Source organism: Megascapheus bottae, chromosome 10 (genome assembly GCF_031878675.1).
Source record: "Megascapheus bottae isolate mThoBot1 chromosome 10, mThoBot2.hap1, whole genome shotgun sequence".
In the NCBI taxonomy this organism is placed as follows: Eukaryota; Metazoa; Chordata; class Mammalia; order Rodentia; family Geomyidae; genus Megascapheus; species Megascapheus bottae.
Genome location: NC_143518.1, coordinates 28776017 through 28789266, shown reverse-complemented (window position 1 = coordinate 28789266; position 13250 = coordinate 28776017). Strand labels below are relative to the sequence as shown.

General features: G+C 40.4%; 1 protein-coding gene across 2 annotated transcripts in view; it reads right to left on the bottom strand.

The window, feature by feature from the left end:
* Selp (selectin P) overlaps positions 1-13250 on the bottom strand; it is a 30845-nt gene that overhangs the window by 1947 nt on the left and 15648 nt on the right. Inside the window, exons 7-13 of one of the 2 annotated variants that reach the window (XM_090340491.1) lie at positions 12018-12203; positions 10229-10414; positions 6530-6715; positions 3837-4049; positions 2284-2469; positions 1435-1554; positions 185-215 (exon numbers count right to left, since the gene is read on the bottom strand). In XM_090340491.1, the coding sequence (XP_090196617.1) occupies positions 185-215; positions 1435-1554; positions 2284-2469; positions 3837-4049; positions 6530-6715; positions 10229-10414; positions 12018-12203 (1108 nt within the window). The remainder of the gene's footprint in view (positions 1-184; positions 216-1434; positions 1555-2283; positions 2470-3836; positions 4050-6529; positions 6716-10228; positions 10415-12017; positions 12204-13250) is intronic. The other variant, XM_090340493.1, reaches the window with a different exon arrangement.

Below are 13250 nucleotides of genomic sequence, written 5' to 3'. Positions count from 1 at the left end.
GGGGCACTTGTTATTTTGACCTCATCTATAGTAAGATTATATTATCTTTATATTTTACTTTGACGAGAGTCCCCCTGCCCCACAAAAAACTTACAAAATAAGGAGGCAGACATTGTGTATGATTATCCTGACATGGTAAATCAGAGTGTCGAGCAAAATTCAATTCATAGACTATTTGTCTTACCTGTGAGGATTCAATGGACATTTCCCATCATCTGAAATAAGTGAGAAAACATGAATAATTAATTTTAAAAAGGGGGAATAAAACAATGATATGAAGGGTCAGAGTCATCGGTGATAGAAATTCTTATTTTTATTTTTTTGTTCTTATGGAGTTGGTCCTGAGGCTTGAATTCAAGACCTTGATCCTGTCCTTGAGCTTTTTTTGCTCTAGGCTAATGCTCTACCACTTGAATTACAGCTCTCCTCCCAGCCTTTTTGGTACTTAATTGGAAATAAGTATAACATGGACTTCCCTGCAAAGGCTGGCTTCTAACTTTAGTCATCAAATCTCAGCCTGCTGAGTAGCTGGAATTACAGGCATGAGCCACCAGCACATAGCTGCTGATAGAAATTCTTTAGAACAGTGAGTAAACAGGTCTTCAAATAGACCACAGCTCTTTTTGCTGGTGAATAGTCTGATGGTGTTTCTCTTATATAGTCTTCATCTTTTTGTCTACATCACTGCTTAAATCTTGCCTCAACTCCATAAGTTTTCAGGGAAGAACGCAGATTCCTGGGGACAGTAGTAAAACAGCAGCCCCTTATACCTGTAGTTTCACCTCCTGCCTCCTTTGTAAGCCCCTGAGGGTTCAGATGTTCTGAACTGCTAAGCATGTCATTTCCCAGCAGGCACTCATGTCTTCCCACCTGCTATTTTCTCTACTTGAACTTTATTTCTACTTCCTCCTGGTCAAATCCTTCTCATGCTCCAAAGTTAAGCTCCAGAAAGCTCTTCTGACCCTATCAGAATGATTTGAGCACCTCTATTCTAATATTCTGGAAATATCAGGTTGTGTTTATCCTCTTTTCCTTTAGCATTGCATTGCTTTAGCTTGTCTTCCCTTTAATACAGGGATTATCATTATGGGCCTAATTGCTTAACAGAGGTGACTTACTGGTTGTGATATGAAGGAATGAGTGGGGGACATTTTTCTAATGGGGAGATACCACAGGCCTCCGAATGCTGAGCTGCAGTATTGCATCAGCTGCATTTAAAGGGAAGATTTCCCTTTAGTCTCCCTGCAGGGGCATCTTTTTAAAGTTTCCCCAGGTGATTCTGATGGGCAATAAAATCTTGAGATTGCTTATGTTGGCCTTTTTTGGTCTTTGAATGAAACATTTCTAAACATGAACTGCTAAAGTGTTAGATGCAACACCCCAACCCAAGTCACATGAAGCAAGAAAGCAAGAGGAAGCTTTTTCCTCATTTACCTTTCTTTCTTAAGCGTTTCCTTAGAAGAGCCAGGAGTGTCCCACCCATTGCCAGACCTGTTGTAGAAGCCACTGCTCCACCAAAGTAAGCCAGGGCTTCCTGAATAGTCAGTGACCCTACTAAAAAAAATAAACAGACTTACATGAGACACAATGCAACAGACTAGGAAGCAAGGCCCAACTGTATTCCTAAGGCTTAAATATCAAACAAAATTTCTAAAGAGATCAGGACAAGGACTTGCTAACATGTCCAAGTATGGCAGTTTAGGCAAATGGAATAAACCAAGAATAATTTTCTTTGGCAATCAAAGATTCAACCATAAAACAGAAAGTAGTCATAGCAAGCTGCTGGAGAAATATAGGTAGGAGAAAAAGTGGAGGCAGAAATAAAGCTTACAGACAGATGGGATATAACTGAAGAAAAATCTGAGGTATTTTAGAGGTAGGTGGCAAATAAAGTTCTGAGACAAAATTAGAACTCTTTGTGAAAGATTTCCCAGCTTAACAGAGGTTCAAATAAAGTATGGTTTCATTTCACAAATCTGAGTGCTTCAAAGAGTGGCAAATATCTACACAGAATTACTGAATTAAGTTTCTACTATTCAAAATAAACTTCATATGGAGTTTCTGTATGACTCAGTGTGAAGTGTTTATTAAGGAGGGGAAACCCCATGATAGAAAGGAAGACCACTGTATGATATATACATACAGAGAGAGAGAGAGAGAAAGAGAGAGAGAGAGAGAGAGAGAGAGAGAGAGAGAGAGAGAGAGAGAGAGAGAGAGAGAGAGAGAAAGAAACACTGATTGTCAATTTTTTTTCATGTTGAGGTCTTCTTAAATCCTATGTACCTTGGCAGGTTGGCATGACAGTTGACCAGGTGCCATTTTCTTGGCATGCTGCTTTTTCAGAGCCATTAAGTAACTGACCCTCTGGGCAATGAAAAGTGCAGGTTGATCCATAGCTGAAGTTTCCCCAGGGATTGGAACAGTTCATCACTATTGGCTGACTAATGTGCAGTTCTGAGCATTTGATGGCTGTAGGAGAATGAAGGAGAAACAAGCAGGTAGAATGAAGGTAAATTAAGATTGTGGTTTCATTTATAATCTAGCACTGTTAATAGAATATTCCCGTATTTGTTCCAATACCAGTCATACTAAACCTACTCAAAGGATGAAAGCAAAAGGGAAGGTCATGTCCTAGCATTCAGTAAATATCTACAGTGGGTAAATCTTCCCTCCAAAAATACTATTTACACATTTTTACCTCTCAAAAATACAATTGTTCAAACCAGGAGTGTAGCCTAGTGGTAGAGTGCTTGCCTAGCATGCACAAAGACCTGGGTTTGATTCCTTGGTACCATATACATAGAAAAGGCCAGGAGTGATGTTGTACCTCAAGTGGTAGAATACTAGCCTAGAAAGCACAAGGACAGTGCCCAGGTCCTAAGTTCAAGCCCCAGGACTGGCAAAAAAATACAATTGTTCTAAATGTTATTATCAATATATGGTGATGACTGGCTTGTGATTTTGGGGATATGTAACAAGCCTCCATTGCAGCTGGACACTGGAAGTTTAAAAGTAGAGACCATTACCTTAGTTAAACTATTTTTCAGGGGTTTCAGATTATTCTCTGAAACTAGGGATATGAACCTATTCTCAGGAGATTAAATTTAATTAAGTAAATATTAATAAGAAGTAGTGACATTTGTGAAGGCTCTGTGCTGTGTTTTGTGGGGAAAGTCAAAAGAGAAAAAGAGTCGGCCACCAGTGATTATACCTCATAGCTATACATTGGCTATACTTAATATCCAGTGGCTATGCCTATAACCTACTCAGGAGGCTGAGATCACAATTCAGTGCTATCATGGGCAAACAAATCCCAGAGACTCTTATCTCCATTTGAATGGCAAAAAGCTGAAAGTCAAGCAGTGGCTCAAGTGGCATAGCACAAGGCCCTGAGTTCAAGCCCCAGTACTGGCACAAAAATGAAAAGGAGACATGGAACTAATGTTTCATGAGTTGGAAGATGTCACACTGAACTAAATGCCAACTACTATGAAATTATGGAATGTTTACCGTGATCTAATTAATGAAGCTGGATCTTATATTTTAAAATTCATCTAGTTATTTTCACGTTTAGCATAGCTAGAGTTCTAACACATTTTATCCATCTATAAATGTTTCCTCCTGCAGGCATTGGAATACTAGGATAGGACCTTATAGCAAGAGGAGGTAGTACAGTGGTATGCATTACATCTGGTTGGGATGGGTGTGTATTTCGTGGGGGAGTGGACACTGTGAATGGTTGCTGGCACTTGGGAAGGATTTCAACAGGAGTCCTGTTGATCTAAGTTACCTGGGAAGACAGTATCAGTCTCAGACCTTACGCCTTTTCACTTTACCTCTGCAAACTGGAGTTGCTGCTGTCCATTGTCCTGAAGGCCTGCATCTGAGAGAGCTGTCTCCTATGAGTGTGAATCCAGTGTTGCATCCAAAGTAACAAGTGGTATTCAAACCAAAGTCTCCCTTGTAAGGACTACAGAACATGGTTCCCTGTGCAGGATTGATGAGGGCTGGGCATGTCACCTCTGCAGTAGGAAGTGATGCTACACCTGCTGTGAGAAAAATGCTTGAATGTTTTCAGGATGTTCTTGATTAAAAGGAGCTTATTTACATTAAGGTTAGTATGGAACAGCTGTGTACCACTTGTTTCAAAGCGAGGACAGATCTAGCAATACCTGGATCATAAAAAAAATGATAAACTATGCATCTCAGGTATGGAAAACCTTATGAGAAAATCCACTTAAGTTTCCTTGAAGGGTTGGTTGTCTTGCCAACCCAAGATTTAAAAAAGCCACAAAGCAGTTGGTACAGAAACACAAACCTTCCACAGGTAAAAGAGGGAGGAAAGAAAAACTGGCTTCACTAATTACAGATTGAACAGGATTGCATAAATGATTTTGAATTTTACTAAGATTTTAAAAATGACTTGATATTTATAGGCTTAAAACAATGTTGGAACAAACCGTTCATGGTAAATATCAATTACATAATGAGAGAGAAGAGGGGGCAACAAAACCCAATCCCTAATGTCCAATCCCCAAATAAGCTAGATTCCTCTGATACTTGTAGTCTATCTTCCCTCCAAATGAAAGTTTATTTGAAAGTAAGAAAAGCCATGAAAGAAAGAAGTGGAAATGATCGGGAGAGGGAACTAAAAAGGAATTCCATGGTCTATCATGTTGACAGCAGATGGCAGCATTTATAAATTTAACTGAACAGACTTTGTAGCCAAGGATGTGGGTAGAATGCCCCATGTGGTAGAGTGCCTGCCTGACCAATGTGAGCTCCTGAGTTCAAACCTGAGTACTTCTAGAACCACAAGTAAACACAAAATACCTAAGTGCTAGGTACTTGCCTCGCATGTATGGAGCTCCATCCCTAGTAAACCAAGGGGAAAAAAGAGAGAATTCTAGGCTAGCTAACAACTTCAGAGATGATCCTGTCCACTCCTCTCCTTTTACAGTTGAGAGAATTGAAGCCTTTGAGGGGGTAACAAAGCTCCCTTACTGCTGTGTGATTGGGGAGTGAGTGGAAAGGGGAAGAGCAGCCCATCCTATTGCATGAAGAGGAATAAAAATATTTTAGCTGTTTTTGGTATGACTCCATAGATTTCTACTGATATAGACACAGTCATTTCTAAGGTTTATTTCAGCAATTCTGGTTTCAACTTGGGCAGTAGAAGATTAAATTTACCAATGACAGACCCAGAATTTAGAAGTTCTGCCACTGGGTGGCAGTGTGGTATAACAGTGAAAAATATGCTTGGGTTTGAATCCTGCTGACTTGTCCATGTCCTGGTTACATGACCTTTGCCAGCTGCTTCTCTCAAAGTTTCAATTTCTCCTTGTTTAAAATGGAGATGATAAGCATTTAGTGGTGGTTTGTGTAGAATGAAATCCTATATGCAAAATCCCTAGCATTACACAAGCTCTAAAGGTTACTTATTATTGCTAGTTTTTTTTTCTTTTTGTCAGTCATGGGGCTTGAACTCTGGGTCTGGGCATTGTCCCTGAGCTCTTCAGCTCAAAGCTGAAGAGCCACATCATCACTTCCTGTTGCTAGTCTTCTTATTACCAACTCTGACTGTATTGAACAATAAACCAGAACTTCTGTTCCCTCTGAAACAAAACAGAAATTGTGGATTTAGTCTATTTTAGATCATATAGCATGCCAGGTTGTGGGCCTGCCAGATGCTTTGGGGGAGGTAAACACAGATAACATCTGCCCTTGATTTTGAAGAGTCTACTAATCGACCGGAGTGCTATGCTAGACCTAAGTCTGACAAGCTTCACTTCAATGGATTCTTGTCACGACCTACTTTCATTCTATTTAGCTTCTGCGGAGGATGAGAAGGTGAGGACTCTATGATTTATGTGGAAGTAGAAGGAGGAACGAGTAGAAAATAATTCCATCACATCCATCCCTGAATAACTTCAGTGTCGAGGATTTAGTGCTGACTGAAGATGAGTTTGTAAAGCAATGAAGGAACAGTATGAATGACTTCTAAAGACATTAGAACGAATGTCTCAGTGAAATAGTTGAGCTGTGTCATTTCCTAATGGCGTATCCTTGAAAAAGTTCATTTTTCTGAGCCTTTCCTTCTACACCTGTAAAATGGAGGTGACACTCCATTATTCCAGAATTGTGTTAAACATTATTTACTATGATGTCAGGAAAGAACTTTATAAATGTATGAAACTATATGATTGTAAAAAGATTATTCAAGCAAACCCTCAGGCTAATTTTAATTATGCTCTAAAATCTAAGTGCCAGTGATTGTGTATAGAGATTCCCTTCTTGAATACTTGTTTGTTAAATACGTCATTTGAAATATGATGTAAAAATCATTGTTAATAAATTCTTTAATAAAGATTATTCAAGGGGATATTATAAGGAAGCTTGGTCTAATTCCTAATGATGTGTGGATGATGTGTTGTTTTAGCTTGAGAACACTTTCATATGATTCTCTGGTGATTCCTTCATCCTGATATTATCTGGAAAATCATAGGAAAGAGGAGGCCCTTGTTCCTACCTTTGCATGTTGGAGGGGAGCCTGTCCAGTGTCCAGATGGAGTACAATGCAGTCTTTCTGGTCCAGATAAAGAAAACCCTTTATCACAGTTGAATTGACATGTGGATTTGTAGCTGGAACCTCCAAGAGGCTGGACGCAGGTCATTGTTCCATTCTGAGGGCTTAGTAAAGGTGTACAGGTCTTAGCTGCAGTGGTATGCAAGAAGAGCAAAGATCATGTTAGTGTACAGAGAATTTCCAGACACTCCATTATTTCATCTAAGAAGGAGAAAAAGTATAATCCTTGCCTAGTTATATAAGGAGTCATAATAAATCACATAGAAAAATCAAATTTCAAAGACAATACAAGAATCATAGGGACAGAGTCGGTGAATAACTTATCAACTGTCAGAAAATGACCATTTCCGCCACTTCTCAAAGGCCAGTCACAGAAGACTTTACAGTCACTTTACAAAAAAAATAATTAGGCCTCTTAGGTCTTTGCTATAGCATATACACATAGTGTGAGTTAGTAGAGGACTGACTTGATTGGGTAGGTGATTGTGTTCTGTGACTTTTGGCCAAGTCACTCAACTCTCTGAATCTCAATATTTTTAAATGAGGAAAATAATAGCACCTAGTTTCTAAGATCCTTTAAAATCAGATTGAAAATACTCTCAGTACAAATGTTAGCAGCTGTTCTTTTACTGGTTACAGAATCAGTAAAGCCCAGATTAAATATGTTGACGTAAAAAGTAAAGACTCAGGCTGGGTATGGTAACTCCTATCTCTACTTTGGAGACAGAGATTCAGAAGATTGTGGTTTGAGTCAGCTCTAGCAAAATGTTCGTGAGACCCCCATTCAATGAACAGACTAGACATGGTGGAATGCACCCACCCAAATGCCTGGGAGGCGTAAGTAGGAGAATCACTGTCTAGGTCTGCCTGGGCCCAAAATGCTGGAGCAAAATCATTAGGCCCAAAATAACAAAAGTAACAAAGGCTTGGACTGTTGCTCAAATAGCGTAAATCTTGGTTAGCAAATAGGAAGTGCTGATTATCAAAACTTAAAAGTAAAATAAGGACCAAGCTGACATGTGGTTTCAAAGTTGTGCAAGCTCTTAGAAGTGTGTGACTTTAAACCAGATATGATGGTGCTTCAGTTGTCCTAGGTCATTTTCCCACTGACTTTGATTGGCATGAGGTTTAGAGAGCCTTTTCTTTTTTCTTTTTCTTGTTAATATTTTTTCATATATTTTTATTGTAATTAATAGAAGGGTTACATTATATTCACCAGATAGAAGGTGCATTACTTCACAAACATTGAGACCCTCATGTCTCAGTCCCCATTTCCCTCCCCCCACCCCCACCCCTCATCTCGTTTTCCCCCCTTCCCTATCCGATTTCAAATAACCAAGTAAGCATATATACAATATATCAGATAACAGGGTGAAATACTGTAACAATATGAGATAACCAAGGGACAGCAAAAGAGATGAGATAACATAGTACATTAAGGACAACAATCACTCATTATATGGCTTTTGTTTCTATATCCTGGAGGTCATTTCATTTAGTGTCATACTATATGGCCTTATGTATCTAGGTTTTGTTGGAGAACCTTTTCTATGCTCTCTCTTCCCAACATCCTTTGGCCTCTGCAGATGCAAGTCCATGTGGAAAGCCTCCCTATAGTCAGTATGCATGTGTGGGGTTGGGCAGAGGGAGAAAAGACTGCTCAGAAAGCTTGTAAGTTGTGAAGGATAAAGGGGCCAACGTGCCTTGGGCTCTTGGTTTGGTGGAGCCCATTTCCAGCTCTCCTGTGACTTTGTCACAGGAAAGGGAGTGTGGGGACAGTAAACAGGGAACTGGCTTGATAATGCTCTCTCCGAAGTATTACAACAGCTAGTGGATTGCAAGCCTCGAGGCACACCTTCCTGCCCTGACCACATTTGGGTATTTCACTTGATGTGCTCCCAGTAACAAGAAGAGAAAGTTCATTCGGAGTAAACAAAGAACTTAAAGCAGAAGGGAGCTGGAAGGTCTCCGGAAGCCAGGGTGAGTGGCAACCTCCTAGCTGTGAAACACGCAGAGGCCGGACAGTATGAAGCAATGAACTGTAATCTGTGCCCTGCACAGCCCTGGATTTCCCAGCAGAACCCTGATGGCTGTGATAATCCTCCCAGGTGACCCAGTTCTTTCCTCAAAGATGAGTGGACTTTGTAGTGTGTCGAGGTTGCAGTATGGTTAGGGTGTTAGCCTAAGGGGGCAAACCATAGTTCTTTCCAGATCCAGCTCTGGGTCCCCAGCTCCAGTGGCTAGCCAGACTCTCTGGGACCAGGGATGAAGGACATCTAATTCTGCCCAGTTCAATCAGTGATTATTTTTTAAAAACTGTTAACCTATCATAACACTGGAATGTGTGCTCATAGACACATGCATATTTGTGCGTGTGACCTGAATTGCAAATGGTTTCCTCTTCATAAAAACACATATCTGCCTGCTTTCACTCTGACATTGAATGTCTGTACAAAGTGAAACACAGAGCAAGTAGTGCAAAAATACCTTGCCCTTTGGACTTTATCATTAAAATTATATATACAACATTAAAGTATATATTGCCTGGGGAAATCAGGTGGGGAAATATTGGAAGAATTTATATCAGAGTGTGAACAATATTTTAGGATAGGAATAATTAAGAGAGTGTACTTCTCTAGTTTCTTCTTATTCTGTAGATGTTATATAAATGAGAATCTTACTTTGTGTAAACAGTATTTGTCATAAATATAATTAAAGAGTTTCATACACTGAGAGAAGTAATATAGAAGATAAAAATATACATCTAACCCAGGCACCAGTGGTTTATGCCTGTAATCTTAGCTACTCAGAAGGCTGAGATCTGAGGATCATGGTTTGAAGCCAGCCTGGGCAGGAAAGTCCAAATATCTCCAATTAACCATTAAAAAAGCTGTAACTGGAGCTGTGTCTCAAATGGTAGGGTGCTAGTATGAGCAAAAAAATTAAAGGACAGCACCCAGGCCCAGGCTCCAAGACTGGTATCAAACAAATCTAGTTTGCAAACACAGTCAGTTAGAAGTAGGTCTGTTTCATATAGGACACTCTAGCATTAGTCGATGGCATTGGCTTTTTAATATTATATACAATGATATTTAACACATGTATTTGAATCTGTACATTTCTTCTGAGAATTCAGTAACCTCAGTTTGTGGAGTGGGTTCCTCGACGTTGAATCACTCTCTTATACACATCTTGGAGGATTCTATAACTAGATTCTCCCATTCTACTTGTACAGCCCAGGACCCCAAGGGGAAGGTCCAAATCAGCCTTGGGAAAAATGCTGGTAGCTGAGATGGGGGCATTGGTTCTTTTTTCCTTCTAGTCTTGTTTCCAGAGACTATGTAGAAACAGTGAGTACAGTTCACTTAGGTGAACCAGAACCTTTAGGTACTGGTCCAGGCCTGATAAGGAGTCTGCAAGGCTAGCACATTCTCTATCACCTTTTGTCAGGTATCTGGACACAAACATTTCTGCTTAGCCTCTGAAGGTATTTGCATTTGGGATTCAACTGAAAGGATGAATGATCATATTTTTTCATCTCCCCCATTTCTAACAAGGCCCTGTACAGTCACCATCTCTAAAATGCAGCTTTCCTTATATAATGATGACTCCAGTTATTTCCAAAAGGCAATGTCCTCTCACCTTGGCATTGTGGGGGAGCAGCACTCCAGTGTCCTGTGGCCAGGCAGTGGATTGCACTTGCTCCTACCAGCAGAGAACCTTCAGCACAGGAGAAGCTGCAGACTGACTGATATTCAAAAGTTCCAAAAGGATGTGAGCAATTCATCTGGGCCTTTTCTGGCACTGGGAAATCTTGGCACCGCAAAGCTAAGAACGGAGGAAGTAAAGAAACATTATACAACTACTTATTGGCTATGTGTGTGTACATCAGTTCTAGGGCTTGAACTCAGGGCCTAGGCACTATGCTTTCGCTTTTTTTTTTTAAACTCAAGGCTGGCACTCTACCACTTGAGCCACAACTTCACTTCCAACTTTTTGCTGATTAATTGGAGATAAGTCAAACTGGGATCTTCAGATCTCAGCCTCCTGAGTAGCTAGGATTACAGTCATGAGCCACAGGCACTTACCTTGATCTTTGTTGTTTTTTTCTTTCAAATTTCGCATGTGCATATATGAAACTTAGATTAACCCCCTGTCTTCTCCCATTTCCCATTCCCTTACACCCTGTTTAAGGATGTCAGGGGGCCCTGCCTGTCCCTTTACAGATAACACGTGTAGTACATTCCACTACCCTAAGTCTCATCATCATGATGAGTGGCCATCTACTACTCCAATATCTCAGTAGTTTGGCTTCTCTTTTTTTGGGGGGGGGTAAATATGTATAGCAAAAAAACTATTTACAATTGAAATAATTTAAGTATATAGTTTAGCAGGAGATTGTTGTATAATACCTATCACTATCGATATCCAAGATTGCTCTCATTATGTCAAGCTTAAACATTCGAGTCATTAAACAAGAGTCCCTTCACGCCTCTGTCCCATCCTTCTATTTTCCTGTCTCTGAGAACTTCATTGAGCAATTTAAATAAGGAAAACCTTGTGTTACTTTTTTGGAAGGACTGGCTTAACTATACTTAGCACAATATCCTTTTGGTTCATTTGAGTGTGGCATGCATTAGAGTTCCCATCCTTTTCTAAGGTTAAATAATGTTCCATTGTATGTGCACACCATGTGTTCTTTATTTCTCCAACCACCTGTGGATGTTCTCTTGGTTTGCTTCCTTATTTTCACTATTGTGAATGATGTTGCTGGGAACCAGGGTGTGCAAATAATCAATCTCTCCAGGATCTGCCTGTAAACCTCTTGTATACCAAGGCTCATTTTAGTATCATGGTGTATCACCCAGAGGATTCACATAAATTGCTGAGGGAGCCCCGGCAAATGGCAACACGAAATATCAGCATTGCACTTCTGAAACATAAGTTTCTGTGGGGAACAGTCCTGGTGGATTTCCTGTGCCTTTGTTTTCATGTAAGAATAACACACCAAAAACAGACTATTTTGTTCAATCAGACCGCAGGTCTGACAGCATTTTGAAGTTGTTTTTGTATACACTAACTCACCACTCATGGTGAGCTCAGGAGATACCGAGCCTCAGAGAGTCAAAAAAGCTTTCTGGCAGACAATAAAAGAACTAGACTAACGGCAGTGTCTGCTACTCTTCCATTCATTCTTATATACCATTCCATCCTCTATTAGCAATGGATATCTCACCCCGCCCACTCTGCTACATCAAGTATGTTGAGGCTAAGATTGGCTGTGCCCATCATTTCATCCGTATGCTGAACACAAAGAGCCTGTCCCCTAGTAGGTTCTCAGAGAGTGTTTGATGGACAAACAAATGATCATGTTCATCACAGATTCTGACACCCTTAGAAGGCATAGAGGAATGTGTCAGAGTCATAGTACCTTGGCAGACTGGAACTGGCGCTGTCCACTGGCCCAGGTCAGCACACTGAGTAACATTAGCTCCTCTCAGCACAAAGCCTTCGGTGCAATGGAAGCTACAGTTGGTGTTGTATGGAAACATGCTCGAGGATGGGGAACACTCCATAATTCCATGTGTGGGGCTCTCCAGTGGCTCGCAGGCAATGGCTATATGGAAAACATGGTAGGAATTTAGATCATGGAATGGCCTTGTTGTTTTCCAGAAGAGACTATTGGGAGTTTCTTCCTCTTTCCTATCCACATTGTCAATAGGTTCAGAACCTCAGATCGTCCCTTTACCAGAAATGCCTTTTCTGTGCCCTTATTTCTCTGGCTTACTCTCACCTGCTGTTCAAGTATCTGGTTAGATTTGTGCTCTTTGTCCATCCAAAGGTAAGGGTAGGGACTATAATCAGTGCCCACAGTCCCTGGTCTTATGCTACTTATATATGATCGCAATTCTTCCCATCACCCCATGGGCTCCTGAAGAGTTATAGCCCTAGCCTCGCACAGTGTTTAATGCATTGAAAATGTTCATTAGATATTTATGGGCATGTTTGTCTGATCTAGGAAAAGCAGAAATCTCTGGGCTTATAAAGAAAAAGAAGCAATAATGTGTAGCCCTTTGTTGACACTATACTTAGTGCTACATAATGATCCCCAATGGGCTTTGTCACTGAAACACAGGATGTCCTTGTAATCAGACTTCATGCCAAGTAAGTGCAGCCCAGTGAATTCTTGAGCAAATTCTAACCTGTATGACCTCGTTTTCCTCATACTCTTACTCAGAACTATATCATCTCCAGACTATTCCTGAGGTTTGTAGAGCTTAAAGACTACTCTTTCATCATGGCCTCAGTCTCTACTCCTTTCTGAATCAAGGCATAAGGATCGAATATCCTATGACCTTTCGTACTTTACGGATGAGAAAAGATGACCATCCTAAAGTCTTCTAGCTAACAGCACTCAAAATGGTATTATAATCTAGAATAGGAAATTCACTAATCCAACTTTCAATTTCCTATTTTTCTTCTACATGCTAACCCCTCCCTCATAAACTTGGGAAATACTAAGGGTGAGGGGCAATTGCACAAAGTTCAACTTCAGGGCATTACACAACTGCTAGACTTGTTAACTCATGCTCTTCTTTAATGTAGGTTTCCTTTGCTCCTTCACCAGAAGCTCCAGTGGGGAATACCTCTCTGTCCACACAAC